Source organism: Podarcis raffonei, chromosome 8, assembly GCF_027172205.1.
Source record: "Podarcis raffonei isolate rPodRaf1 chromosome 8, rPodRaf1.pri, whole genome shotgun sequence".
Classification (NCBI taxonomy): Eukaryota; Metazoa; Chordata; class Lepidosauria; order Squamata; family Lacertidae; genus Podarcis; species Podarcis raffonei.
This window is the reverse complement of record NC_070609.1, coordinates 19,985,765-20,011,712: the sequence shown is the minus strand read 5'-3', so window position 1 is coordinate 20,011,712 and position 25,948 is coordinate 19,985,765. Positions and strand designations below refer to the sequence as shown.

The 25,948-nt window shown below is 45.2% G+C and overlaps 1 protein-coding gene across 1 annotated transcript; it reads right to left on the bottom strand.

Moving 5' to 3' along the window:
* Window positions 1-1,984: 1,984 nt before the first annotated feature.
* On the bottom strand, window positions 1,985-25,948 carry LOC128418587 (synaptophysin-like protein 1). Its single transcript, XM_053398399.1, has 5 exons — window positions 25,741-25,948; window positions 10,992-11,110; window positions 8,817-9,024; window positions 6,723-6,908; window positions 1,985-4,873 (listed from the first exon to the last, which is right to left on the bottom strand). Exons 1-5 carry the CDS (start codon window positions 25,807-25,809, stop codon window positions 4,742-4,744), a joined length of 714 nt encoding a protein of 237 aa, XP_053254374.1. The 5' UTR covers window positions 25,810-25,948; the 3' UTR covers window positions 1,985-4,741.

The following is a 25,948-nucleotide window of genomic DNA, read 5'->3' as shown; positions in this document are numbered from 1 at the left end:
AATGCCACTGGGGGGGGGGAGCTCACGTTGGCATCCCACAGCACGGGAGCCAGAGAAGCACCGGTGACTTTTGTATAAAGGGCTTCCCAATTTGCTCCTCCCCACCACCATGAAAGGGGATGCGGTTTTGTGCACCCTCTTTTGTCATGCCCTCAACCTCCTGCTCCCAGTTCAGGCCCAAAGTTCTCTTTTGAGATCTTGTAGGCCAACCTAGAAAAGGCTTCCACTGATACACCTGTATGGTTCTTAGGCCAGGTGTTGGATGGGAAAATCCACCTGGCTGGTTGGAGGCGAGCGATTGTGCGGCTGGGGTCAGTTTCAACCAACAGTATTGCCCCACACGGCAGGCCCTGAACCCAGAACCTGGCCATAGAAAGTAACAGCAAGGTGCTAGGCCACAAACAGGTCGTGTGATGTGGCCCAATTCCTATCAAAGTTCGCAGGTCAGGGTTATCTGCTTGTCTGAGCTTGGGGGTGGGAGGAATTTTTGGAAAAACAGCTTATTCTAAGACCCTTTGGTTCATCTATCTCTATACTGTCTACACTGACCGGCAGCATCTCTCCGGGAGTCTTTTCCCAGCCCTACCCAGGGGATTGAACCTGGCATCAACCTGCTTGCATAGCTCTGTCACTGAGCTATGGAAGCCCCTGCTCCCGTTCTAGCAGAAAGTAAGGTCTGATACCTGCACATTCATGCCAAGCAACGGCAGAGGGAGAGGGCCATAATGAGTAATAATAATAATAAAGGCCCCCAAAGGGACACGACTTCAGCCCTCAGAAGTGCAGAGAACCACCATTCAAAACAAGCAGCAGAATATACACACAGCGGCTTCATAAACGTATGAGGCATCTCCCTGTGGTAACTCGGCAAGGCATTTTATTTCTTCATGCATTTTGCTCACACGCCTGGCGCAAGCAGGAAACAATTGTTAGGTGAGGGACAAGCAGCATAAACAAAGAGACATAGAAAAATATATATCTATATATATAGGCACTGAAACTTAGGATTCTGCCTTTGAAGTGACAATTCTCCCCTCTTCAGCACTGAGCACCGTGCAGATTTCCAAACACCCTGAGTGCAGATTAAGGCTTCAGCATATGTACGTGATGAAGAACATTATTGCTTCACGTGATGAAGAACATTGCTGCATAAGAAGCTAGGTGTTACTGGGTTTTGGTTAGATCGGCTTGTTTCAGCCATGTGAAACATGTATCCATTGCTATGTGAGAAGCATTCCACTCGCGCAATGCAATTGCCCCTTCGTCTACCCTCAGGAAGAGGGTCACCAGACCCTCTGAAGCAGATTTTGAGGGTAAGGTCTGCAGGAGAGAGGAGGAGTTCTGCTTCACAAATGGAAATCTGCAGCACGAGTCAGCGGGACAGATACATAATACCGTATTTTTTGCTCTATAAGACTCACTTTTTCCCTCCTAAAAAGTAAGGGGAAATGTGTGTGCGTCTTATGGAGCGAATGCAGGCTGTGCAGCTATCCCAGAAGCCAGAACAGCAAGAGGGATTGCTGCTTTCATTGCGCAGCGATCCCTCTTGCTGTTCTGGCTTCTGAGATTCAGAATATTTTTTTTCTTGTTTTCCTCCTCCAAAAACTAGGTGCATCTTGTGGTCTGGTGCGTCTTATAGAGCGAAAAATACGGTCGTTTGAGTTCGCTTGTTCTCAGGATGGTCAGTTCATTTCAAGATCTGCCAAGCAGGACTATGAATCTAACTCACAGTTTTATGGGAGCATCTGATGTAACAGTGCGCACAAATCCAGATTCCTGGGAATCTCAGCTTTTCAGTTTTAAACCATGTTCACAAGTTTCTAGCCCTTATGGGTGTGATGATAACACTTGGAACGCCGCAAGTCACGCCTCTTGGCATGCTGAGCATTTTAGTGAGAGGGGAAGCAATCCAGACTCATGTGCCACGGCTGCTTCTCCAGATTTCTCCCCACAAGTTGGGATACAAGAATTGTATAGCCAGAGGCACCCATAAGCAGTTTTATTTTGTGTCATCAGTTTGGATAATGATTTCACTGACAAAAAAGAGGGAAGCAATCACCAGTGTAATTCATCAAAAAAAGAAATGCATATAGAATGGTTGGGAGCAAAAATAGCAAGTTACTAGCTATTTCATTTTAATTTTCAGTTATCTATTCAGGACTGCTGTAGTTTCCCAGAAAACATAAAAGCAGATCACGCTGCTTTGGGGAACATATTTTCTGTTAGCAAAATGAGACAGTTGTTCTTTGCACAGCCTGCCTCTCCTATCAAAAAACCACAATCTGCTAACACTTTTTCATTGTTTCAAATCACTGGTTTTCAAACAGCCGTCTGGGAGAAGCCAGGTTTTTTTTTTTTGGAAGCTTGTCACTCAGTGAAAAGTGAACCGGAAAAAACTCTCCGAATTTCTTAACGCAGTTCTCCAGCCAAGCAATGTGTACAAAAATGCATATATATACTGGGGTAAAGTGTACATAAAGATGCACTATATTAGGGGAAATTGCTCTGCAAAACTGTTTTAGGGGAAATTGCATGCAATTTTGTGCATATTAAGAGAAATTCACGCTAAAATGCTGATGATTTAAAAAGAAAAAATCACACACTGAAGTGGAAATGTGGAAAACTGAACCTAAGACTGGAAAAAAGTGAGAGGAACCAGAACTGTCAGATTTCCCCATCCTTACTCTTTGCATCTTGCTGGGACTCAAGTCTCCTACCAGCTCCAGCAGCCACTATGATCACTGATCAAAAATCCTGGGAGCTGTAATGTAATCTAACAATTTCTGGGGGTCCCAGTTTCCCCATCCCTACTCCCAAGACATCTTACGATGAAAATCCTACTGAATCAACAATGTGATGGGGGGAAAACACTGCTGGGAGTTCATGCAAAGCTTTTGTAAATACATCCATCAGAACCGGGGGGGGGGGGGGAATCATATGCCATGAATAGAGATCATAGCAGAAATCTCCCAAAGTAATTAGATGAATTATGACGTCGAATTCTGAGCACCATTAAAATATATGCAGCTATTTTCCATAAATGTGCCCCATATGCATGCTTCCTTCTGCATTCCTGTTGAATTCTGCAACTTTTCCTGAATATTTTGGCAAACTAGCAGCTTAGAAATGGGAGATGAAGCGAGCAATGGAGGAACATTTGGCAATGGGGAGGTTTATCAGAAATCATGAAAGACATCCATCCATTCTCCAAACTCTGCAGCCTTATTTTTGGCATCTGTAACCATGACAGCTAGAACCTTGCATTTTTAAAGTAATTTGAAGTAATAAAAACTAAGATCCTTAGGAATCCAAACTGTGCAAAATTCTACAGGCACAGAAAGACAAACTACTTGCAGCTTTTTAGCTGAGTTTGGCCAGGAGTTCCAGAATGCTACGCTAAATGCATGATAGCTTCTGAACTCTGTAATCGCAAAACCTAAACTGAGGGTGTAGGGGAATTAACCAGATAATGAGAATTTGCAAGCTCTACTAGTAGTTGCTATACTTTTACATGCCACTGTGTAATAATTTGCAGCAAGCGTGGTTTCTTTGGTTGTTTTAAAAAGAAATTCAAAATTCAGAGTTCAGTTGGTTTGCGAAGCACTAGACGAAGCCTGGATTAAGGCAAAAGAGGTGTGGAGTCAGGGAGAGAGGCTGATTATTATCCTAAATGAAGCCTCACATTTTCTTACCACCTGCAAGGGCTAGAAATTCAACATTGGTTTAAAGGTTTGGGTTCCGTTCAAGTTTCTGGAGCCGGCTTCAGATGCCATTATTTTGTGCAGAGCTCCTATCAACAACTCTTGCATATTATGGTTTATATAGACCATGTGCAGAGAAATGCTTTTTGTCTCTCTACGTGTGTGGGAAGCCTGTGGCTTTCCAGATTCTGTTGAATGCCAACTTCCAGCAGTCCTAGCCAGCATGGTCAATGGTTAAGGTTGAAAGGTGGTTGTGATCAAGCTATAGATCAAGGTCCACAGGTTCCCCAGCCCTGCTCTCTTCCATTCCTAGAGTTACAGATCTAAAGTTTGGTGACAGGAGTTTCACATACAGACACTGTCCCAGGCAGTCGCCTAGACTCTTCCTGCTACGGAAGGACAGCAGTGTAACCTAAGAACAATGTACATCTCTTGAGTGTTATGTACAATTCCTATCTGCAAGGCAGCCAAAGGCATATATACATATATATTGTGAGCCTTGGTCTCACCCAAGCACATATATATGTGTATGTGTGTGTGTGTGTGTGTGTGTGCGCGCGCGCGCGCTTGGGTGAGGCCAAGGCTGCAATCCTAAGCATACTTGCCTAGAAGTAAGCCCAACTGATCTCAACAGGACTGCCTTCTGAGTAAACATATACAGGATCAGGCTGCAGCGTACACTGAGCAGCACAACTCAGTGCACACAGCGTGTGTTGACCTGCGCAGCCCTTGGAAAACTGTACAGCTAAACTCTCCTAGGCTTTAAATCAAGAAACTTGTGTCCTTATTTTCAATGCACAGAATAAGCTTCAGTACAGTAGCATGATCTGTTTGGATGCACACGGGGCTGAGCAGAGATCTCCATTCTTTCCTCTTAGACAGAAATTTTAGAACAGCAACAACAACAAAAGAAACCCATCCATTTTTCACACATCAATTGCATTATCAGGAGGGCGGTTTACAAAACAACAACAACCTGCTGCCACGACCATCCTGCCAGCAAGAGGTTGCGCCCCATAGCGGATGGCTCTCCATGCTCCTTACATCCCCGAATGAGGTGGGGGGTTGCCTGGGCTCGGAGGAGCGGCAGCCGGAGGGTTATGCAAGTTGGTTTCCTTGTAGACAAACCAAGCGTTCCCTGCCCAGAGGATCAGGTTGAGGAAACCAATGACCTAGGAGCAAGAAAAGGAGAAAAGAGATGGAGGTTTTGGCCTAAGAAGGAACTTTCAGGCAACTAGTGCACCTGCCTGATCCTACCAGCTGCATCCCACAATTTGCATTTCCGACATGAATTCCGGGGAGAAAATCATGCAGTATTAGAATCCCAGAACAGACCTGCTCCAGTCCCTTCCTCCCCGTCACTCCCATGAGGACTACAACTCCCATGATCCCTGACTACTGGGCCATGCTGGCTGGGGCTGATGGGAGCTGTAGTCCAACAACCTATGGAGGGCTCTACATTAGCTGTTCCTGTTTTAGTTGTTAACCAGTCAAGGTCAGAAGAAAACATTTCCCCCAAGGAATGTTGTTTTAACCCCAAAGAGCTGCAGGAAGTTGCTCTCCGGACTGGGTGTTTGCCTCGGGACAGGACGCAATTATCTCTTTCCTTTTGGGCCAGTTTTCTTATTTTAAAAAATTAAGTCTCCCTTGAGCTTTTTGTCCTGCAGCGGAAGAGGTAAAGGTACTCTTGATAAGAAAAACTGTACGATTCACAGAAACGGGGGAGGGGGCACCTAATCTACCCAGATACTTCCAATTGAAACTGCAGCTTCCTGCAGCTGTTTTCTTTTTCTTTTTTTACCTTCAGGGGAAAATATTTCTGTGACAAAGCAGACTATGCCGTTTAACCCAGAGTGTCCAGGAAAAGCATTTTACTGTATCGTATTAAACGAGAACCTCCTCCAATTTCAAAGCTATTGTCACCTAGACCTCAAAACCCTAAAAAAACAGAGTCACGAAAGTTCAGAATATGAAAATTGACCGGTCCCAACACATCTTGCTCTGAAGAGCTGTGTGTGAATCCAAACTGATGCACTGGGATTAATATTTTTTTATTTGAGGATGTTTGATTCCAAATCAATCTACAAGAAGTACGGCAGCATGTATCACCCCTGAGGGATTTGGGTGTGCACAGAAGTGTTTTCAGCAGGGGGCAACGGGAAGAAACATATAATAAGGCATGCAAATCCTTCCAGGATGGACGAGTGGTAGGTCAAGGTCAAAACCCAGTTAGGGAATGTTGAATTCAGAGAATAGCCAGCCTACACTCTAGTAAAGGTAAAGGGACCCCTGACCATTAGGTCCAGTCGTGACCAACTCTGGGGTTGCGGCGCTCATCTCGCTTTATTGGCCGAGGAAGCTGGCGTACAGCTTCCGGGTCATGTGGCCAGCATGACTAAGCCGCTTCTAGCGAACCAGAGCAGCGCACGGAAACACCGTTTACCTTCCCGCTGGAGCGGTACCTATTTGTCTACTTGCACTTTGACGTGCTTTCAAACTGCTAGGTAGGCAGGAGCAGGGACCGAGCAACGGGAGCTCACCCCGTCACAGGGATTTGAACCGCCGACCTTCTGATCGGCAAGCCCTAGGCTCTGTGGTTTAGACCACAGCGCCACCCATGTCTAGCCTACACTCTAGTCTTAGCCAAAAGGTCGAGATGCCAAGGATTGAACCTGCGACCTTCCGCACCTAAAGTAGATGCTCTATCACTGAGATATGGTCCTTCTACATGCTCTGAGGAAACTATGTGAAGCACAATTGCCTTGCTGGTTCCTCAAGACCAGGGACAGCTTATGTGGTGCCCTAAAGTTGCTCGTGGGACCACAACGTTCAGTGGTCCCAGCCAGCATGGCCAACAGTCAAGGGTGATGGAAGCCGTAGCCCAGTAACATCAGGAGGCCGCCATGTTAGCTATCCCCAAACTAGACCAGTATTCTGTCTCCTGGGACAACTCTCAAAGAAAGAAAACATGAGGATGTTTTTGGTTGCTTGTAGCCCCAGCATCTAGTAATGCATACATACCACAGAGACATTCAAGGAACCCAAGCTTCTGATGTCATTGAATTGACATCGATTGGTGGGGCTCAGGCAAGGTTGAAGTTCAGTTATGCTGTGTCCGGTGGATGTTTTGATGTCTGTGAGGGCCTTAGCCCAGGCTGATGTGCTCACCAACCACAGGAAAGAGACGACTACTGTGATAACAAAGTCCTGCATCAGGAGAAAAGACAGGCACCCTTAGCCGTCTGTTCTTTTCTTGAAAAGTTTTTATTTATACTTTTCAAGTTTATACATTTCATTAGTTTTACAGTCAATTTAACATTTCAAAGTTTGACTTCCTTCTCCCTCTTTCTGCGGTTCCTTACATTTATTTTTTAAAAATATCTTCTGCATATCCAAATTCATTTAATTTGGATTCATTTAATCATCTACTTTAAATATATACCCTTATGAAACTGCAGGTTATTACAATAATCCTGCTAATGTTTTTATCTGTTTGCAATTTATCTGTAAATATTCAATAAACCATTTCCATTCTTTTATATACAAAGTTTGTTATCTTGATTTCTTAATTCTTCCGGTAAGTTTTGCCATTTCTGCATATTCCATAAGTTTTTGTATCCATTCTTCCTTTACTGGGACACCTACTTCTTTCCACTTTGGGGCAAGTAGCATTCTTGCTGCTATAGCAGCATACATAAATTTCAATACAATTTAGGTAGTTCTGTCTCTATAATTCCCAAAAGAAAAGCTTCTGGGTTTTGGTTTTTTTACAAAAGTTGTTAGCTGTCTGTTCTGGAGGGGAGGGTGGAAGATGCAGACAACTGATCACCAAACCAGGTCGCTGCTAAGGGCTACCCAGGGCTGATCCACACATACACCTTTATTATTGCTCAGTGACACAGCAGCTGAACATGTGGATTGCTTGCAACCCTATGTGGAGATGCCAAGGATGGAATTTGGGGCCTTCTTCATGCAAAGCTGATGCTCTACCAATGCACTAAGGCCCTTCCCCATTGCTCCCTTTAACTGGAGAGGTCTAAAGACTGCACCTTGGACCTTGTACATGTTGAGCACCTGCCCTGCCACTGAGGAACAGGCCTTAATGTTTCTGTGCTTAAGAAACCCCGTAAAGAAGAAGGTTGGTAAGCTGGAGTGGGCCCCGTCTTGGTGTTCAGAATGCAACTCAACATGCGAAAGGAATGCCACACTCACCAGAGCTCCTGCAATCCCAGCGGCAAGGAGAATAGGAAGAAAGAATCATTGTATCATAGTTAGAACATCTGGAGTGCACCACACCTGCCCAGCTTCAAGGGTAACCTCTCGAATACATCCAGAGGTCAGGTATGGGCCCTAGATGCTTCACACCCAGGAAAGGCATATTAAAAAGTACAAAATGCCCATATGTTGTGTATTAAAATAGCTTTAATTTAATCAAAAGTTAACTTTTGAGAGATCTCTAGGGTTTTAAAGAGAATTCCTATCTTCCAAAACAATCCACTTCCTAACACTTTTTAAAATAAGGATTTAAAAGTGTTTCGTTTGGTAAAATATCCAGTTAGTAACCAAGAAGAACACAGAACAATCTCCAAAGCTGTGCAGAACAAGCTATGTTGACTGGGGCTGATGGGAGATGGAGTCCAACAACCCTTTGAGGGTCGCCGGTTCCACCACCATCTACTACTAACAGAAATGGTCCACAAACAAGTGACAATCTGAATGTAATGATATTAAGAATAGGAATCACCAATTTAAATATTTTTTTGTGTGGTTGGATTGTTCCAGACAGTGCTTTTTTCTGGAGGGACGCAGGGGTACACATACCCCTAAACATTTTGTGAATCCTTGTACTTTTGTCCATTTACTGTATTTATTTTCCCCAATTTGAAGAATAAAATTGTGATTTTCTTGAGTGAAAATGAGAGTACCCCTAAACATTTTTTTAAAAAGCACTGGTTCTAGATATAGCAGCCCATTTACAGCTCTCTCTTGGAGCATGGAACACACCAATCAAGTACACTCAATGTATCAAGTAGACTCAATGCCCAGCTGACAGGCAGCACACATATCCTTATTGAGTCCTATAAATTGTGGGGAAGCAAGGCGTTGCCAACTTACAATCATGGGGAGTTTACCAGTGCCCCGATACAAGTGCAAGTAGCCCACGTAGAGCACCAAGGCAGCCATGCAGTACAGGAACACGAAGACGGCAAAAGTGACAAAAAATTGAGCGGGAGAGGCGAAGTCTCCCACTAGGTAGTAAGTACTGTTCCAGATGCTGAGACACTGCTTGCTTGAAGGAATGTCAAACGAAGACTGGTGCAACCTTGAGTTCCGGACAGAGAGAGAAAGAGAGAGAGAGTTGCTGAAGCTCAATTTTCCATTCGCAAGATTTCCAACCAAACAGGGGGAAATGCAAAACCAACCCCCATGCAGCATTTCAGCCTGCGCTTCGTAGCTGACAATTGTTCTTTCCATCAACTTTGAAAACCATAGTAACTTTAAAAATTCTTTAAGTTTAAAACCATCTTGCCCAGAAGCTCTCACTCTGAAGAATATCCCCCTTGGCATTTCTCAGAGGAAGGCAGGAAGGAGGACATTGCATAAGTAGCAAAGAGCCTTGCTTCACTTGGTGGGTAGGTGGCCAAACTAATACAGTGGTGCCCCGCAAGACGAACGCCTCGCAAGACGGAAAACCCGCTAGACGAAAGGGTTTTCCGTTTTGGAGGCGCTTCGCAAAACGAATTTCCCTATGGGCTTCCTTCGCAAGACGAAAGCCCATAGGGAAATCTCCGGGACAGCGGGGAAGCGCAGCGCGTCTTCCCCACTGTCCTCGGACCTCCTCCGAAGGCTGACGGTGGGGCGGAGAGACCTCCTCCCGCCGCAAGGCTTCGGAAGGCTCCTCCGAAGGCTGGCGGTGGGGCGGAGAGACCTCCTCCCGCCGCCAGGCTTCGGAAGGCTCCTCCGAAGGCTGGCGGTGGGGCGGAGAGACCTTCTCCCCGCGCCAGCCTTCGGATGGCTGTCCTGAAGACTTGCGGTGCGAGGAGGGTTTTCCTTCCCACCGCCAACATTCAGAATGCTGTTCTGAATGTTGGCGGTGGGGAGGAAAAACCCTCCTCCCACTGCAAGCCCCGGGAACAGAAGAGAAGTGCTGCGCGCCTTCCCCTCTGTTCCCGTACCTGTCCTGAAGGCTTGCGGTGGGGAGAAAAGCCCTTCTCCGCACCGCCAGCCTGGCAAGCGGTCTCCATAGGAACGCATTAATTGATTTTCAATGCACTCCTATGGGAAACCGTGCTTCGCAAGACGAAAAACTCGCAAGAAGAAAAAACTTGCGGAACGAATTAATTTCGTCTTGCGAGGCACCACTGTATTAAGGTAAACAGAGGTGGCAGGGAGGCACCAATTCATCATAGGGCTCTGCCACAGGATTGCAGCCTTAGTTGCAAAAAAAATAAAGTATAAGAGCATCTGTAGTAGCTAATGTTGGGTTTGTAAAATTAATTTAATAATGTTAAAACCCGTAAAGAGGAAAAGGATTACAGCTGTCAAAACAATAGCATACACTTCAAAGAAACAAACCTAAGGTTGCGGGCCAATAAAGTACAAAACACCTTTTAACACCACATATTAACCAGAGATGCGGGTGCTCAGGAATGATGGTATGTGGTGTAAAATGTTGTATGGTGCTTACTCGACCTCCCTCGTCCTCAGGGCCCACCTTGCTGCTGGATTGGGGCCTCTCCTTTCTGACTCAGGGCTCCAAGCAACATTAGACACCAGAATAATCACTGCCATTTTACTTTCCCAAGATGGCCCTCCATGATGCAACCCCGGGGGATTGTGGGAAACTGAAATGGCAGCCAGACCCAGCTGTTGTTGCTGCACTGCTGTAAGAACCGCTGTGGTCTCCCATCAAGGTCAGCGAAAGGCATTTTGCTGCCCGAGGCAGAGCAGCAAATGGTGCCACCTTCCCTGCCCCATTGCCCAAAGCTAGTCAAGTTATTTTGGCACCTGAGGCAGAAAACCCCACAAGCCCGCTCATTCTGCTCAGCAACAAGGCTGGCATTGCCTCTCACGGTGAAGTAAGCTCTGAAGGTCTCAACGACAGGTCCTAGCTTCGAAAGGCACCTTGCCCACAGCTTCCTCAAACCTGGAACCAGCCATTCCTGTCAACATTCCCCAAGTCTAGGGCAGCTCTTTGGATAGAGACATGTTTGTTGCGTGGACAATTAGAAGGGCATCTCTCTTTGTGCCACAAGTGGCAGCGTTCCTCAAAGGGATAGATGCTCTTACCTGAAAGGATACGCAAAGTTGGCTTGAAGAGAAGCGTTTGTGCCATTGTAGCAGTTGAGGATAAGGGAGGTTTTTCCACTGTAACCTCCACAGGTGGCAAATGCAAAGATGGCAAAAATCTGTGAAGAACCAAGACAAAAGCAAATGTACGCGTTAGTGCAGTTTTCGGGCACATAGGCACGTACATCATGGAGGAGGGAATGCACGCTTTCTGGGAGCCCTTTTACATCATAAAAAGTTCCTGTGCTCTGACAGGGTGATCACTAATGGGTGATCTTAAATTGTGGACCTTCTGGGAGCCTGTTTGTTCCCCTCCGTTTGGATCCACTGCCTCTCTGTGATGCCATTGGGCTCAAGAAGCTTTGCCAGCCTTCTGCCTGATTATCAACGTAATTATAATTGTTGTGACTGTTAATTTATAAGGCACCTAAAGTTGCAGATCATTCTAAATCAGCTGGGGCTGATGGGAGTTGAAGTCCAGCAACATCTGCAGGGCTGCAGATTACCCAACTAAGGTAGATAGACTCTTGGGGCACTACTGTGTACTCCAAGCAGGGGGAGACAATTCTTAATACTCTTCAGATTTATTTTATCTTAAAAACTACAATAGATTCTTCTGGCTGATCAGAAAGAAAGGGACCAGCCCATTCCAGACTCTAATATTCACCCTATCAACCTGAAGAGAGGAATTAAAAAAAAAAAGTTTATATTTTTAAGAATTCAGAAAGATGATTCCCCACTTGCAGTCTGAAATGGTACAGTGGTACCTCGGGTTAAGTACTTAATTCGTTCCAGAGGTCCGTACTTAACCTGAAACTGTTGTTAACCTGAAGCACCACTTTAGCTAAAGGGGCCTCCTGCTGCTGCCGTGCTGCCAGAGCACGATTTCTGTTCTCATCCTGAAGCAAAGTTCTTAACCTGAAGCACTATTTCTGGGTTAGCGGAGTCTGCAACCTGAAGCATATGTAACCTGAAGCGTATGTAACCCGAGGTACCACTGTACAACGCATTCTACCGTTTCAAGAATCTTAACACTTTTATTTGACAAATTTATAGCAAATAAAGCATTCTCAATTGCTGGTTGAAAGATAAAGTCCAGAAAGGACCAATAAAACAACAGCAATGAAACAATGAAACATTGTTAATGGGGCCAATGGAAAAGCAGCTGGCGTTAAGACAATATCTTACTCACAAAAGGGCTTCTGAGATGAGAAAGGTCTTGACAGCTTGTTTAAAAGAAAAAGAAAAGAGCCTAATCTTCTGGGTCTGCAACACCAGATTCACTGATTCGAGAATCTGATGGCTAACAGTGAAAGAGTTTGGGGTCATATCTGTACCCTACATTCAAAGCACATGGATACCACTTTAACAGTCATGGCTTCTCCTAAAGAATCTTGGGAACTGTATTTTACACCTCACCACAAACAACAGCTCTCAGGCTTTGGGGAGTGGAAGCGATGTACTTGTATGGTATGAGTGTGGCCTGGTGAACTGCTGGGGCTAGCCTGAAAAAGGATGGGACCGCCAAGGAATCTCTCTTTGCCTCTACAACCCACCCGTTTGAAAGAAAGGTCTTCCTTGAAATCAAGCTTCCTTTCTCATTCAAGAGGCCCTGAGCCTGGCATGATCCTGCTTGCAGAAAGACATATATATATATTTGTGCCGCACAAGTTTCACATGAACTGTGCCAACTGGGTTGACCCACAGTCTGTGGCCTGCTAGGTGAAGCAAGCAGAGAATATCCTGGAAAGCAACCGTGGGCAGCTGTACCACGGAAGTGTGGTAATTAGCCTCCTAGAAATGCCAGCTCTTGTTGCATAAACCGCAAATTTTATAGTCCTAGGTTGTTACACAGGATTAGCCTTTCTGTGCTTCAGCATAATCTCAGCATACACACAGACTTGCTTTGCTGAAGGTAAACTGTCCTCCAACTGATTATTTAACACACAATTTACAGTAGCCTAAGACGAGCTTTTCCGAACCTTGGGTCTTCTCCACCTGTTGTTGAACTACAACTCCCATCATCCCTACCTAGCAGGACCAGTGGTCAGAGATAATGGGAGTTGTAGTCCGACAACATCTGGGGAACCAAGGTTAAGAAAGGCTGGTCCAGACTACCTTATAGCAACACAATCTGCATGGGACTAACTATGAAGTTCCTTTGGGAACTTCCATTGATCCCAGAATGCAGCAAGTAAGTAAGTGGGCACCAACTCATATTACACTAATCCTGCAGTAGCTCCTCTGGCTATCAGCTTCTGGGCACAATTTAAAAACATTAGGAAATACCTTTTACGCCCTAAGTGGCTTGGGTCCATACCTAATGAAAAATCTTCTCCTGCATCAGTCTACCAACTCTCTAAGCGCTAGTGAAGGGACCGTCTCTGTATCCCACATACACTGAAAGCATGGTCATCAGGGCCTTCTCAGTGGTGGCACCCAAATTGTGGAACATGAGGTTCAAGCGACCCCTCCTGAGTTGTCATTCAGGAAAGATCACTTCATTCCATCTGGCTTTTATCTGAAGATGTTTTATCTAAAGATCGTGGCTTGTATTCAACCGAGTTCTAGTCACAGAACAGACCTAATGAAAATAATGTCCCTGTGTTCATCATGCCCATTAATTTCAATAGGTCTGCTCTGAGTTATGACTAATACTGGATATAAAGTTGTGCCTTATCTGCAATGCCCATCTCTACTTGACCTGTCCAATGCCACTTTTATTGGACAGTCCCTGGCATGTCGAGGGAAAGACTCCTTCCTGAAACCCTTGAGATTAAGGCTGGGCTATATCTGGTTTCCAACATCCTGATATATCAGCAGCTGTTAACTCTGTCGGCTCAGCTCTCCCCTGCCACCTGCATGGGGCAACAAATCACAATAGCAAGCAACGGCAAAAAACACGTTTTCCCATGCATCGTGATTTGTATAAATATTCAGTGTCATTTGGGATAGGAAGCGATGGCCCCAGATTGCTATCAGCCACATGCTAGTTTGAAAATAAGCTATTTTCAGTTTAAAAAATGGGGGGGGGGGGGTTGAAAAAGGCTCAATTCATTGTATAAATGTTTAGCAAAAAAGGAGGGTTTCTGTTTTGAAATCTTAACTGCCAGTCATCAGAATGCACTTAATGCCCTGGGGAAACTGTGGATTCAATAGACCAGGTTCAATGGAACTGCCTTGCAACCATTTCCGGCCTTGGGGTGATATATTGCCCCATATCTCACTTTTTATGCAGGCAGCAGTGAAAGAGTCAATTCATTTCCCCATGTACTTCCTCCTCAACGCAATAGATTTATTACCCAATGTCAGTAGTATTACTAGAAGCATGGAAATGGCATTTATGAAGAACACCACCAGCCTAGCCTATATCAAAAACAGCAGAGACACAAAAATGATAGCCTACGTTTGCAGAGCCCAGATCCAGCAACGCAGGCAGCAAATTAAATTGGCCAGATCTGTGCTGCCCTGCTTATTTCATATTTGGTGCCCCAAATGTTGCTGCTTACATGTTGCCTTTATGTTCAGCATTACAATAAGCAGGATATTTTTGGTACTCCCATCACATATACCAGGGGCTGTTCAACCTGTGGCCCTCCAGGATGTTATTAGACTCCAACACCCATTAGCCCCAGTCAGCATGACCTATATGGACAAGGATAATGGGACTTGGGTGTCAAGCAACATCTACAGAGTCACAGATTCCCCAGCCCTGATGTACCCATAGTGAATTCAACTCTCCCACTGCTCATCCTTGCAGCCAAAATGGTACAGTCAAACCTCGGTTCCCAAACGCCTCCGTTATCGTACATTTTGGCTCCTGAACGCTGAAAACCCAGAAGCAAATGCTCTGTTTTTCGAACGTTTTTCGGAACCCGAAAGTCTGACGCGGCTTCTACTTGAGTGCAAGGAGCTCTTGCAACCAACTGGAAGCCACACCTCGGTTGTCCAACATTTTGGAAGTCAAATGGTCTTCTGGAACGGATTACGTTTGACAACCGAGGTTTGACTGTGCCATTCATACATACACAAGAGAGAAACATCCAACAGGCCTGGGAGAAACCCAAGGTTTGTAGACGTAAAAATATTTCCAGGCAGGTGAGAAACCTAACAGGGGAAAGGAAACCCCGCAAACAACATAGTGAAGACTGAGCATTTTCAGTGGGCACAGAACACAGGCTAATGTTGGACAAGGATGATGACAGAAAACAAGGGGGGGGGTGAGAATGCAATACAGTATCCTGGACAGGAACACTTCGCAATTTACTGTAGGCCTCACCTGGTAAATTTAATTCTGATCTTGTAAATTTTACCCTATCCCCCATCTGTACATTTATTCCTATAAATGCTTTTATCTTGGGACTAAGTGGGTTTTTTGCGTACCTCCACACCATCCGATCAGCTTAAGAATTTGTTTAAATCCTCAAGAATTTTAACGACTGAGCATTGTCATGAGGAGGCCTAGCAAGGCTTCAAAGGCGGACAACTCCTCCTCTCTCACACTCAGGAGGAGCCAGTCATTCAAGCCGTGCCAGATTTGGCTCTGCCCTCAGCCTCCTTGCCCTCACAATACTGAGGCATGGGCATAGCCAGGAGGGGGGCAAGAAGGGGCAGCTGCCCCCCCCCAATATTCTTTAAAGGGAGCGCTGAGGAGAGCCTGTATGCATCCCAGGCTCTGCTCAGCGCTCCCTTTCAGGAGCGGCGTGGAGCGTGTGTGCGGTGCTTGCAGGCTTTTCCCCGAGGAGGGAGAAGGGCAGCCCATCAGTGACGGGCTGCCCTTCTCCCTCCTTGGGGAAAAGCCCCCAAGAGCCGCACACACGCTCTGCGCGGCTCTTTAAAGGGAGCGTGGATCTTGGGGGCTTTTCTGGGAGGTGCGCCACATCTCGCAAAAGCCGCGCGCTAAGCCATAAGCCAGGACAGCAAGCGGGATCGCTGCGCAGCGATCCCTCTTGCTGTCCTGGCTTAAGGGATAGCCATGCGCAGCCTCTCCCAGGCAGCGGGATGAAGGCTCCCCCAAGAGCCGCACTCCCTTTAAAGAGTGCGCGGAGCGTGTGTGCGGCTCTTGGGGGCTTTTCCCTGAGGAGAGAGAAGGGCAGCCTTTCTCCCTCCTCGGGGAAAAGCCCCCAAGAGCCGCACACATGCTCCACGTGGCTCTTTAAAGGGAGCGCTGAGCAGAGCCTCCCACTTGCATTCGCTCCATAAGATGCACACACATTTCCCCTTACTTTTTAGGAGGGGAAAAGTGTGTCTTATAGAGCAAAAAATACGGTAGCGGAGGTTCTGCCCCCCCCCAGCAAAAGGCCTGCTCCCCACTAACAAAAATCCTGGCTAAATCCATGCGCTGAAGGGGTCCAGGCCCCCCAAGAGATATTGGGGGAGACAAGACCCCTCAGTCCCAAAAAGCCCACGTCCCTGCTACCAAATGGTACCCCCACCAATGGTGTGGCTCTTACTCTGGTGCCTGAAACCCTTCATTCAGAACTCAAAGCTGATTCAGTCCCTACACCTGATATAATTGGGACTGTTTCCATTCCTCTTTTTGGTATGCTCGAAATTCTACGTGGAATCCCAAGAATGTCAGCTTTCATTTGAGAGAGAGAAGCCTTGAGAAATCTGTCTGCTCTATCTGTTAACCGTTCTCCAATGACACCTGGAAGGAACTCTTGCAACCGTCTTATTCACCGCGTCTCCGAAGCTGTGTACTCACGATATATTTAAAGCATACGCCCCACAAAAATTATGCAAAGTGTATTTTACCTCTCGTGGAACTACAATTCCCAGCACTCTTAACAAGCTAGAGTTCCCAGCATTCTTTGGCAATGTGTTTTGAACGCATGGTGTGTACACATCCTTGCAAATTTTACGGTATGGTCAAAAACCCCGTAAAACAAATTAAAACACCAAGATTATACAGTTTCCAACACAAAGCATTAAACGGTACATTTCCTATCCTGCAGGAAATTGTTCTTAATGGAGAATATCCAGTTTCCGGTTCCTCTCTCGTGGCCACCTCCTGTTCTAACAAAATAGTTACCTCATCATGAAGCTTAAGCCTCAAAATGGCTACTTGTGGAGAAACAGGAGTCTCAGTCAGAATGGGGGGCAGGGGCAGGAAGCGAGATAAATAATTACCTGACATTCAGAAGACATCTTAAGGCAGCCCTGTTCAGGGAAGTTTTTAATATGTAACGCTGTACTGTTTTTAACACTGATTGGGAGCCGCCCAGAGTGGCTGGGGAAACTCAGCCAGATGGGCGGGGTATAAATAATAAATTATTATTATTATTATTATTATTATTATTATTATTATTATTATTATTATTATATTCAAGAATCCCCTTTTTAAAACACCAGCATAAATATTTTCGCCTACACCTTCATAGCTATGGGAAACATGCTGAATTTCTCAAAGGTCTACATTATTTTTGATCAGCATTCATCAACCTGGTGCCCTCCAAATGTTTAGGACTATGGGCACCTCCAGACTGTCAGTTTTTTGCAGGAAATATTCTAGCGTTTACCAGAACTTTAGGCTTTAGGCGGACTATATTTTTTGGAGGGAAAACGAATTCCTTTTCATGTAAAAAACACCAGGCAGGCCCCACAAATAACCCAGAGATGCATTTTAAATAAAAGGACACATTCTACTCATGTAAAAACACGCTGATTCCCGGATCGTCCGCGGGCCGGATTTAGAAGGCAATTGGGCCAGATCCGGCCCCCGGGCCTTAGTTTGCCTACCCATGCTCTATGTAAACACCCTGCAAACAAAATACGAGGAATTCTCACTGCCATACAACTGCCTGGCAAACAAATCGGAGCAAATACTCAGTCAACACCAGACGTTTTGTAACCGCCATGTAAGCTCTGTGCAAGCAAGATTCGGAAGAACGCTCAATAAGTAAGTTGCCTGGAAGAGCCCTACCTCTCTCCATCAGCCACAGGCAACACGGCTGTGCTAGCTGAGGCTGATGGAATTGCATGTCAAATTATCCAGAGGGTACCAAGTTGGCGAAGGCTGTTTTAGATGCTTTTGGCAATAGGGAGCTCCTTTGGCTCCAGCTCTTCCAGAAAAGTTGAGCACGAAATGCTAATATGCTGCAGAAATGAGACTTTTAATTCCCCAGCAGTGTAATTCCTTGGGGGGGAAGAACATGCAGGTATCCATGCTACATTCTGTCCTTAAGTTCAGACCACACAAACAGCAAATGAAAGTTGGGAGATGAGATGCCCTGATTCTCTTTACTTTCCTGGGTGTGGCATCTTCAGAACGATCAAGAGGAGAGTCTCAGGAGACGTGTTAAAAGTCCATTTTCCAGCTGTTAAAATTGCTTGCGAAGTTACACCACCAAACGTACAAAGTACACGTCAGGCTTTTTTAAAAAAGACAAGCTGCTTAGACGCAACCATTACGTTTCTTTCAACACACACAAAAGCTAAAACAAAACAGCAAAACAATAACACACACACCCTTCCCAGACACATTTAAAAGGCTATAGAATAATATTCAGAATATTAATCAGCCAAAGGCCTGGTTGAAGAGGAATGTTATATACAATTAATTCTATGGAATTCAAATTGTAATACCACATGAGAAATAAGAGAAACAATAAAAAATACAATTAAAAAGTCATTCAGCATCTAGGCACAGCCCTTTACAATTGTTATAACAGGCAAAAACATTATTAAGCGGTTCAACCAAGGCCCACAACAATATTCAAATGGTCACTGTGGGGCCAGAGGAGCTTGGGAACTTGTAATTTAAACTGAGGGAGTGTTGGTCTTTCCATGCATGCCAATGATTCAACCAGAAACACCCCAATAGTCCTTTAACCTAGTAACAGTCTTATTCCTTTCTATTTATGCTGTCCTCTTCTTAATTAAGGTCTTGCCAGTTTTACCAGATGTTGACCTTGAACGCCCCCATCTGCACATCTGGAAGAATTAATTTGTTTGTATGTTACATTTCCAGGCACTTAAAACATCTTGCACGCTCTAATGTTCTGGGGTACCCCATAAGTCTTTGAAAAGGAAAGACGAGGATTTTGGAATAAACCTGCCGCCAGCATTGCTCCAGCAACCAGAGAGGGAAAACAGGCTATAGGGTGGGTGACTTTCATCAGAAAGGAAGGAGGGAAAACCCATTCATATCAACATTTCGTTCTGCCTACCTAAGCATGTATCAAAGAATTCGTACTATTAAAACAAACATGTAGCAGCTTGAAAAATGTCGTTGCCTCCCCCTTTCTGATCGCTACTAGCTCTCTTGATCTCTCAGGGTACTTGGGATATTGTTGCACCAGAGCTGGCGCAAGACAATTTGCTGTCTGTGGCAAAGGCTAAGATGGCACGCTCCCTTCATTTCATGAACAGAAGCTGACTGGGCTGGCAGCTGAATCTTAGTTCAGCACTTGCAAGGAGACAGGCTAGATTAGGAGGTATAGGGCAGGCCATGTGGAACGCACAAATGCACGCCCTCCAACATTCCTCAGATGAAAATAGGGTCATTTCTTACTCCCCTCCCAACCCTCCTTGACCTCCTCCTGGCCCGCTCTCCAGCAACTGCTACGAACTGCCCAAGGAAGGAGGGCAGCGGCAGCAGCAGCCATGGAGAGGCCACAGGACACAGCCACCGTCACTCAGGACAAACGCCGCCTCATCCTCCTCCCTCAGCTCAGCAGTGGCAGCACTGTCAGGGGAAACAGGGACATTCCGGAATAAATCAGAACCTGGGATGGCTTTCGTAATTCGGGGACTGTTCCTGGAAAATCAGGACGTTTGGAGGGTATGCAGCCATCTTCAAAAACTTGCCAATGCTCTCCACATCTGTTGACTGAGGCAACTGCAACACTCTACCTAACGGTAGGGTTGGCCCTGCCTTCTGGACTAGGAGGGCACCCTTGGCTACTCCAGACAGGCTGTCACAGCTGATAGGCCATTGGGCCACATCTGTGCCAGAAATAAATGCCCAGACTTTATCAATAGGCTGCGCAATGCATACCCGTAAAGAGTTTCAAATACCCTCTGGCTTCTCCCCCGTCCCCTGCCTCACAACCCTCTGTTAAGGGCTCACAAGAGGAGTAAGATGTCCGCGGTCAAACCAAATTAAAAGCAACTGGATTGCAGCATATAATACACTTCTGACTTCAGCTCCAATTAGCCACAATTCACGGGAGCTACGTTGTTTTTGTGCTAGATCCCCCAGGTCTGCCAGCTGGAGTCAGGTGCAAAATACTATCAAGGGTGGGTGGAGGCAGATGCAAAAGGGTGGCCCGAGGCAAAGCCAACTGCCAGCTGAACCAGAATAGCTTGCATATGCAGGGACAAATCTATATCCAATTTGCAACTAGGGATGGATGAATCTGTCAATTTCAGGTTCTCCCAGTTTCTTTTTTCCCCCAGTCTTCAATTCTTCGCATTTCCAGCTTGTGCTTTTTTTAAAAAAAAAAGTCATGAAAATGCAGCAGCATTTTTAGTGTAAATTTCTCCTAATATACACGCATTTGTATGAAATTTTGCTTAACACGCGCATTTTTGCAAAGCAATTTCTGCTAACGTGATGGGTTTTTGCATGTTAAATTTGCTAATATATGCATTTCCATGTACACTTTATCCCAGTCTATACATTTTTGTACACATTACTTGGCTAGAGAACTGCACTGCAACGCTTGGAGAATTTCAGTTCTCGTACTGTTTCATAAAGGTGTGATTTAGGTATGCTTGCATTTAAATGCAAACTGAATCAAATTTATCCGCCATCCCTACCTATAAAAAGATCAGGGTTTCTAACAGGCCGCTAACTGGTAAGAGGGAAAATCTTCCAGGTTGCTGTCCTTAAAGAACTGGGAGTCAGCAATCTAGACTAAACTATTGCAAAATCACTCAGATCTATGAGTAGATCTAGATCTGCCTCCCCCACCACCTCACTATGCAAACACTGTTGTGCGTTTCCAAAGGACATGAAAAATTCAACCTCATTCAGGAGACTGAAACTGAAAGTACTTTCTAGCAAAGGTATACTTCATACTCTCATTACAGCCCTATTTGAAACTCAAACTTTCTTCCCTTTTTAATATTATTTCCCCCACCCCCGGGTCATTTTTATGCAAAGTATTTTTTAAAATTAATTTTAATGAATTGGTACATAAACATACATTTGAGAGTTAAGCTTACATTTCTTTTAGCAAAGTATTGGAAGACACAAGAGCTACCCACGCTGGAAGAATGGCAGACAAAGGTGATAGACTACATGGGACTGGCTGAGATGACTGGCAGAATCTGCGACCAAGGGAAAGAGACGGTGGAAGAAGATTGGAAGAAATTTAAAGTTTATCTTAAGAACTGTTGTAAAATTAATGAGTGTTAAAATGTCATGGGTAATGCAAAATAGAATTGCAGTGACAAACAATTGGATAAGAGAAAAAGGATTAAAGAAAGTGAATTATAAGTAATTGAAATTAGGGGTTGCTGGAAAAGTTTAAAACAGGGATGCAGAAAAGGGAGGTATGGGGAAGTCGTTGAAAGAAGGTTTAAGAAAAAGAGGTTAAGAAATTATATGTGTTTATATGTTTGTTTGTTTGTTTGTTTGTTTATGTATTGTTTTGTATTGTCTCTTAATATGTGTTGAAAAATTAATAAAAATTTATATATAAAAAAAAGAGAGTTAAGCTTACATTGTTGCAGAGCACATCAATAATGTACACTCATATTAGGAACCATGATTTACTATATTAGAAATGAATGGGGTATAGATTGGATGCTGCATCCAAGTAAAATTTAATGGGATAATGTGATTCATTTATTTTTTTAAAGTGGATTTACTAGATCAAATAATAAGTGAAGGTAGGAGAATATTTATGAATTTTGCAAACTTAACTACATGTCTTACAATCCTATACAATATGTATACAATCCTATACATATTTACTTAGAAGAATATCCCCATTGAGTTCAATAGATGTAACTCCCAGGCGGAGCATAGCATTGCAGCCCTAATGCCTTAAGGTTTGTATTTTTGTGCCTTTGCCCCAGTTTGCAGGCAACACTCAACCCAAACCATGGCTGAGCATGAATGAGCGAGCCAAGAGAAAAATCACTGCCACTTTTCTCCTCCTCCAATCCTGTTGGCTGCTGCAGCTGTGCTTACACAAGAGCTAAGCCATGGTTTGTGACTTGTCTGTCCCAGACAAACCATGAGCAGTAACCCAAGAACAAACCTTGGCTACAGCTCATACAGTCATACCTCATGTTGCATCCACTTCAGGTTGCGTGTTTTCACCTTGCGTCCCGCGGCAACCCGGAAGTACCAGAACGGGTTACTTCTGGGTTTCACCACTTGCGCATGCGCAGAAGCGCTAAATTGTGATTTTTCCTCTTGATCTGTCCACTCACTCATTCATGTTTAAGCCATGGTTTGGCTTAAGACCACATGTAAACAAGGCATGCATGTTTAAGCACCTACTAATTTAAACCTCAGATATAAAAATGCCTGCTGTTGCCAGACTTAAGCAACTGCCCACAGTAGCTAGAGACTCATAACCTTTCTCTCCTCCTTTGTACTGCAACTCCAAAGCGATCACAATCTATCGAACAACTTTGGGAATCCCTGGAAATGCCTATACAGTGGTACATCAGGTTAAGAACTTAATTCGTTCTGGAGGTCTGGCCTTACCTGAAACTGTTCTTAACCTGAAGCACCACTTTAGCTAATGGGGCCTCCTGCTGCTGCTGCGCCGCCACTGCACGATTTCTGTTCTCATCCTGAAGCAAAGTTCTTAACCCAAGGTAATATTTCTGGGTTAGCGAAGTCTGTAACCTGAAGCGTATGTAACCCGAGGTACCACTGTAATCAATGTCATGAAAAATCAGTACTATTTTTCTAGAAAAAGAGGTGCCAGAACTCACCATGAACGCCTCCCTTGTTGTCTTTTAATGGCAATGGCGCCCACCTGAGAGGTGCCATAACTTAGTTCCTGTGAGTTCCTGCTGAAAAAACTCCTATGAAAAACTATTTAACCCCCTCCTCCCCATTAGTGTCCAAAGTTATTCCAACTTCCGCATCTCCAAATAAAAAGCAAAGAATAGAGCCATTGTGCAAATTCCAGGTGTTGGATTTGCCAAGATGGCTAAGAGGTTTGGGGGCTGCTTTGTCATTTGGGGGTTTTTCTCTCTCTCTCTCTCTCTCTCTCTCTCTTTACTTTAATGGATATTTATGCACACTTTCATGGGCCTGACCAGGAGTGCTTTTCATATGTTTGAAAATAAATGCTCAAAATAGCCAGTGGCACCATTTATGCAAGCCTGCACCACTCAAAATGCAAGGAGGAGAAACTGAACGATTGCATACTGCCTTGGGTCTAAAAACAAAACAAAACCTCAACCATGAAAAACCATGGTGTGTCAGGAAGACGAGTTGCAGACCAGCCTTGTTACTGACACGATTGTTTCCTATGCACAAATGAGAATTGATTTTCACATGGAGAAGCATTCAAGCATGCCCTCCACACCTACATTCTGCAAGTCTGTACCTGTCAGAATACAGGTGAAATAACTGTGGTGGAGTGCTTCTCGTGATCCAAGAACCCTATATATATACAGCATTGTATGCACTTTCCTTAATGTGTAGATGATTTCTCTCCCAGTCTTGGTGAGAGGGAGGTACAGTGGTACCTTGGTTCTTGAACGGCTTGGCTCCCGAACAAGTCAGCTCCCAAACGCCGCAAACCCGGGAGTGGGTGTTCCAGTTTGCGAACATTTTTTGGAAGCCTCCTGCAGGAAACTCCTGCAGCCAATCGGAAGCCACGCCTTGGTTTTCAAACCATTTTGGGAGTCGAACAGAATCCCGGAATGGATTAAATTCAACAATTAAGGTAACACTGTATTCCAGAAACCCTTGTGGAGTTTGCCCCCCATTCCCGCTCGTAAGGGGAAAACAGTGCTTGACGCTCCTGTTGTTCTTTTTTTTTTTAATAATAATTTTTATTAATTTTAACATATAAATTATAATACATACCACAAAGCTTCACCACTTATACAATCTTTTTTTTTGGACTTCCATCAGCACCTCCGATGATCCACCGTTTTAACCACTTCTTATGCATTTCTTAAATTCATATTGCCTTTAATTATCTTAACTAACCATCCTCCCCTTTATCCATTTTTGCTATAGTTCCAATAATTCACCTCACAAAACTTCTTGCAAACCTACAAACGTAGTCTGATCATCACAATTACTTTTCAAATAGTCTGTAAATTTACACCAGTCTTCTGTGAATTTCTGGTCCCGCAGATTTCAAATCCTTCCTGTTAATTTATCTAGTTCTGCATAGCTCCCACTGTTCTAGGTGCATTTCGCAACATGGAATTTCATTAGTGTGAGCCGTTTCTGAGCTCTGGGCGCAGTACTGCGCCTAAATTTTCAGATTAAAACTGCAGAGTGGAAGGAAAGGAGGACCCCTTTCTGCCTCCCCACTTCGAGCTACTCACTGAAAACTGGAGAAGAGACTCTCTTAAGAATATTATGGGTGGGCAGGGGAAGGACTAGGCCATGTGAAAAATGAACATAATTATTTTAGGTGCAGTTCATTCATTTTCAGCTTTGTATTCTTCGTTATTTAAAAAGCGCACCTAGACATTCCGTTGTCGCGCTCATAACCGAGGTTTAAGGTGCCATTTAGCTCCTAGCTTTCTTATCTTAGTTTCTAACACTGCTGCACCTCCCCAGTGTGGGGAGCCTCAAGCGCCAAAACATCTCAGGCCACAACCTGTTCCTTCCTGCTTATAGGAACATAGAAAACTGCCTTTTAACCAATAGTTCAGGGTGGTCTCCTCTGATTGACAGCAGCTCTCCAGGATTCCCAACAAGGATAATGCTAAGGTCCTGCATGGCACTCCCTTGAAGTGACTTGACAGAGTCCGGCCTCAAGTACAGACATTGGGTTCCCTTTTGCCTCCAGAGTAAAAACTCCTTTGAGCAAAAATAATCCTCAGTCTGCATTATGAGAGTGGGCCAGTTCCTACTCCATGGTCCACTGACCTAAAGAGACTGGATCTCCTCCACACCACCTCCACACCACGATCTCCTCCACACCCGCTGCAATCCTGCTAAAAGTTTATTACGTTGCAGAGCATAAAACTACAAGTCACTTTTGGCACACGTGCTGCTCCTTCCAAAGTGACGCACGGAAGGAAAGAGTCCAGGTTTTGCACCAGCGGCTGAGAGCCGGAAGGCGGCAGATCCATGAACCTGCCTGCGTGAGTTTATGCGTGATCTCTCGTTCCCAACCCCCTCCAGCCTTCCCATGACCAGATCCCCACGCCGAAGCACATGGTTTGTTTGGAAATAGAACACAACAGACGTCCCCGCCCTGCACCAACTATGCAAGGGTGGGTGGGTGGGTGGGTGTGTGTGTGTGTGTGTGTGTGTGTTTAGAAGCGGCCCAGAATAGATCCCTGGAGCGGGGTGGGCTGGAAATACACGAGTCCCCTGCAAATCTAAGCGAGCTTCGAAAAGTACAGGCCGGAGGCCACGCCTGTGTTTATGAAGGGAGGAAGGCAGAAAGAAATTCCAGCGGGAGAGCCAAACAGGGCTCGCAGCCAATACCTGCCCAGGGGGGGTTGGGGTGGGTAGGGTAGATCCTGCCAGGAAATGCTGTGATCAACCTCCCCCACCCCCAAAAAAAAACCCGTTACCCCTCTGTGGCCACTGGCCCAGCCCCGCTCTCCGATCCCCCTGCCGTCGAGGACTCACCCACTCCAGGACTTTGATGAAGCCCAGCGGCTCCTTCACGGGTCCCAAGTTGATCTGCAGCCCGGACATTTTCTGTGCGGGTAAAAAGAGGCGGCGGAGAGGTGGCTCACTCTCTCTCTCTCTCTCTTCCACCGAGAGGGGAGGAGCGGAGCAAGAAGGGGCGTTCACAGCCCGCTAGCCTCCTACCTGACTCACTCGCTCAAGGCTG

What these genes read in the sequence shown, in the direction of transcription:
- LOC128418587 (XM_053398399.1), bottom strand. Translation starts at nt 25,809, where the DNA reads ATGTCCGGGCTGCAGATCAACTTGGGACCCGTGAAGGAGCCGCTGGGC. An exon ending in CTGGTAAACTCCCCATGATT is followed by an intron (nt 6,909 to 8,816) that starts GTAAGTTGGCAA and finishes CTCCTGATGCAG; the next exon opens with GACTTTGTTATCACAGTAGT. An exon ending in GTTCCTTGAATGTCTCTGTG is followed by an intron (nt 4,874 to 6,722) that starts GTATGTATGCAT and finishes TCTTGCTCCTAG; the next exon opens with GTCATTGGTTTCCTCAACCT.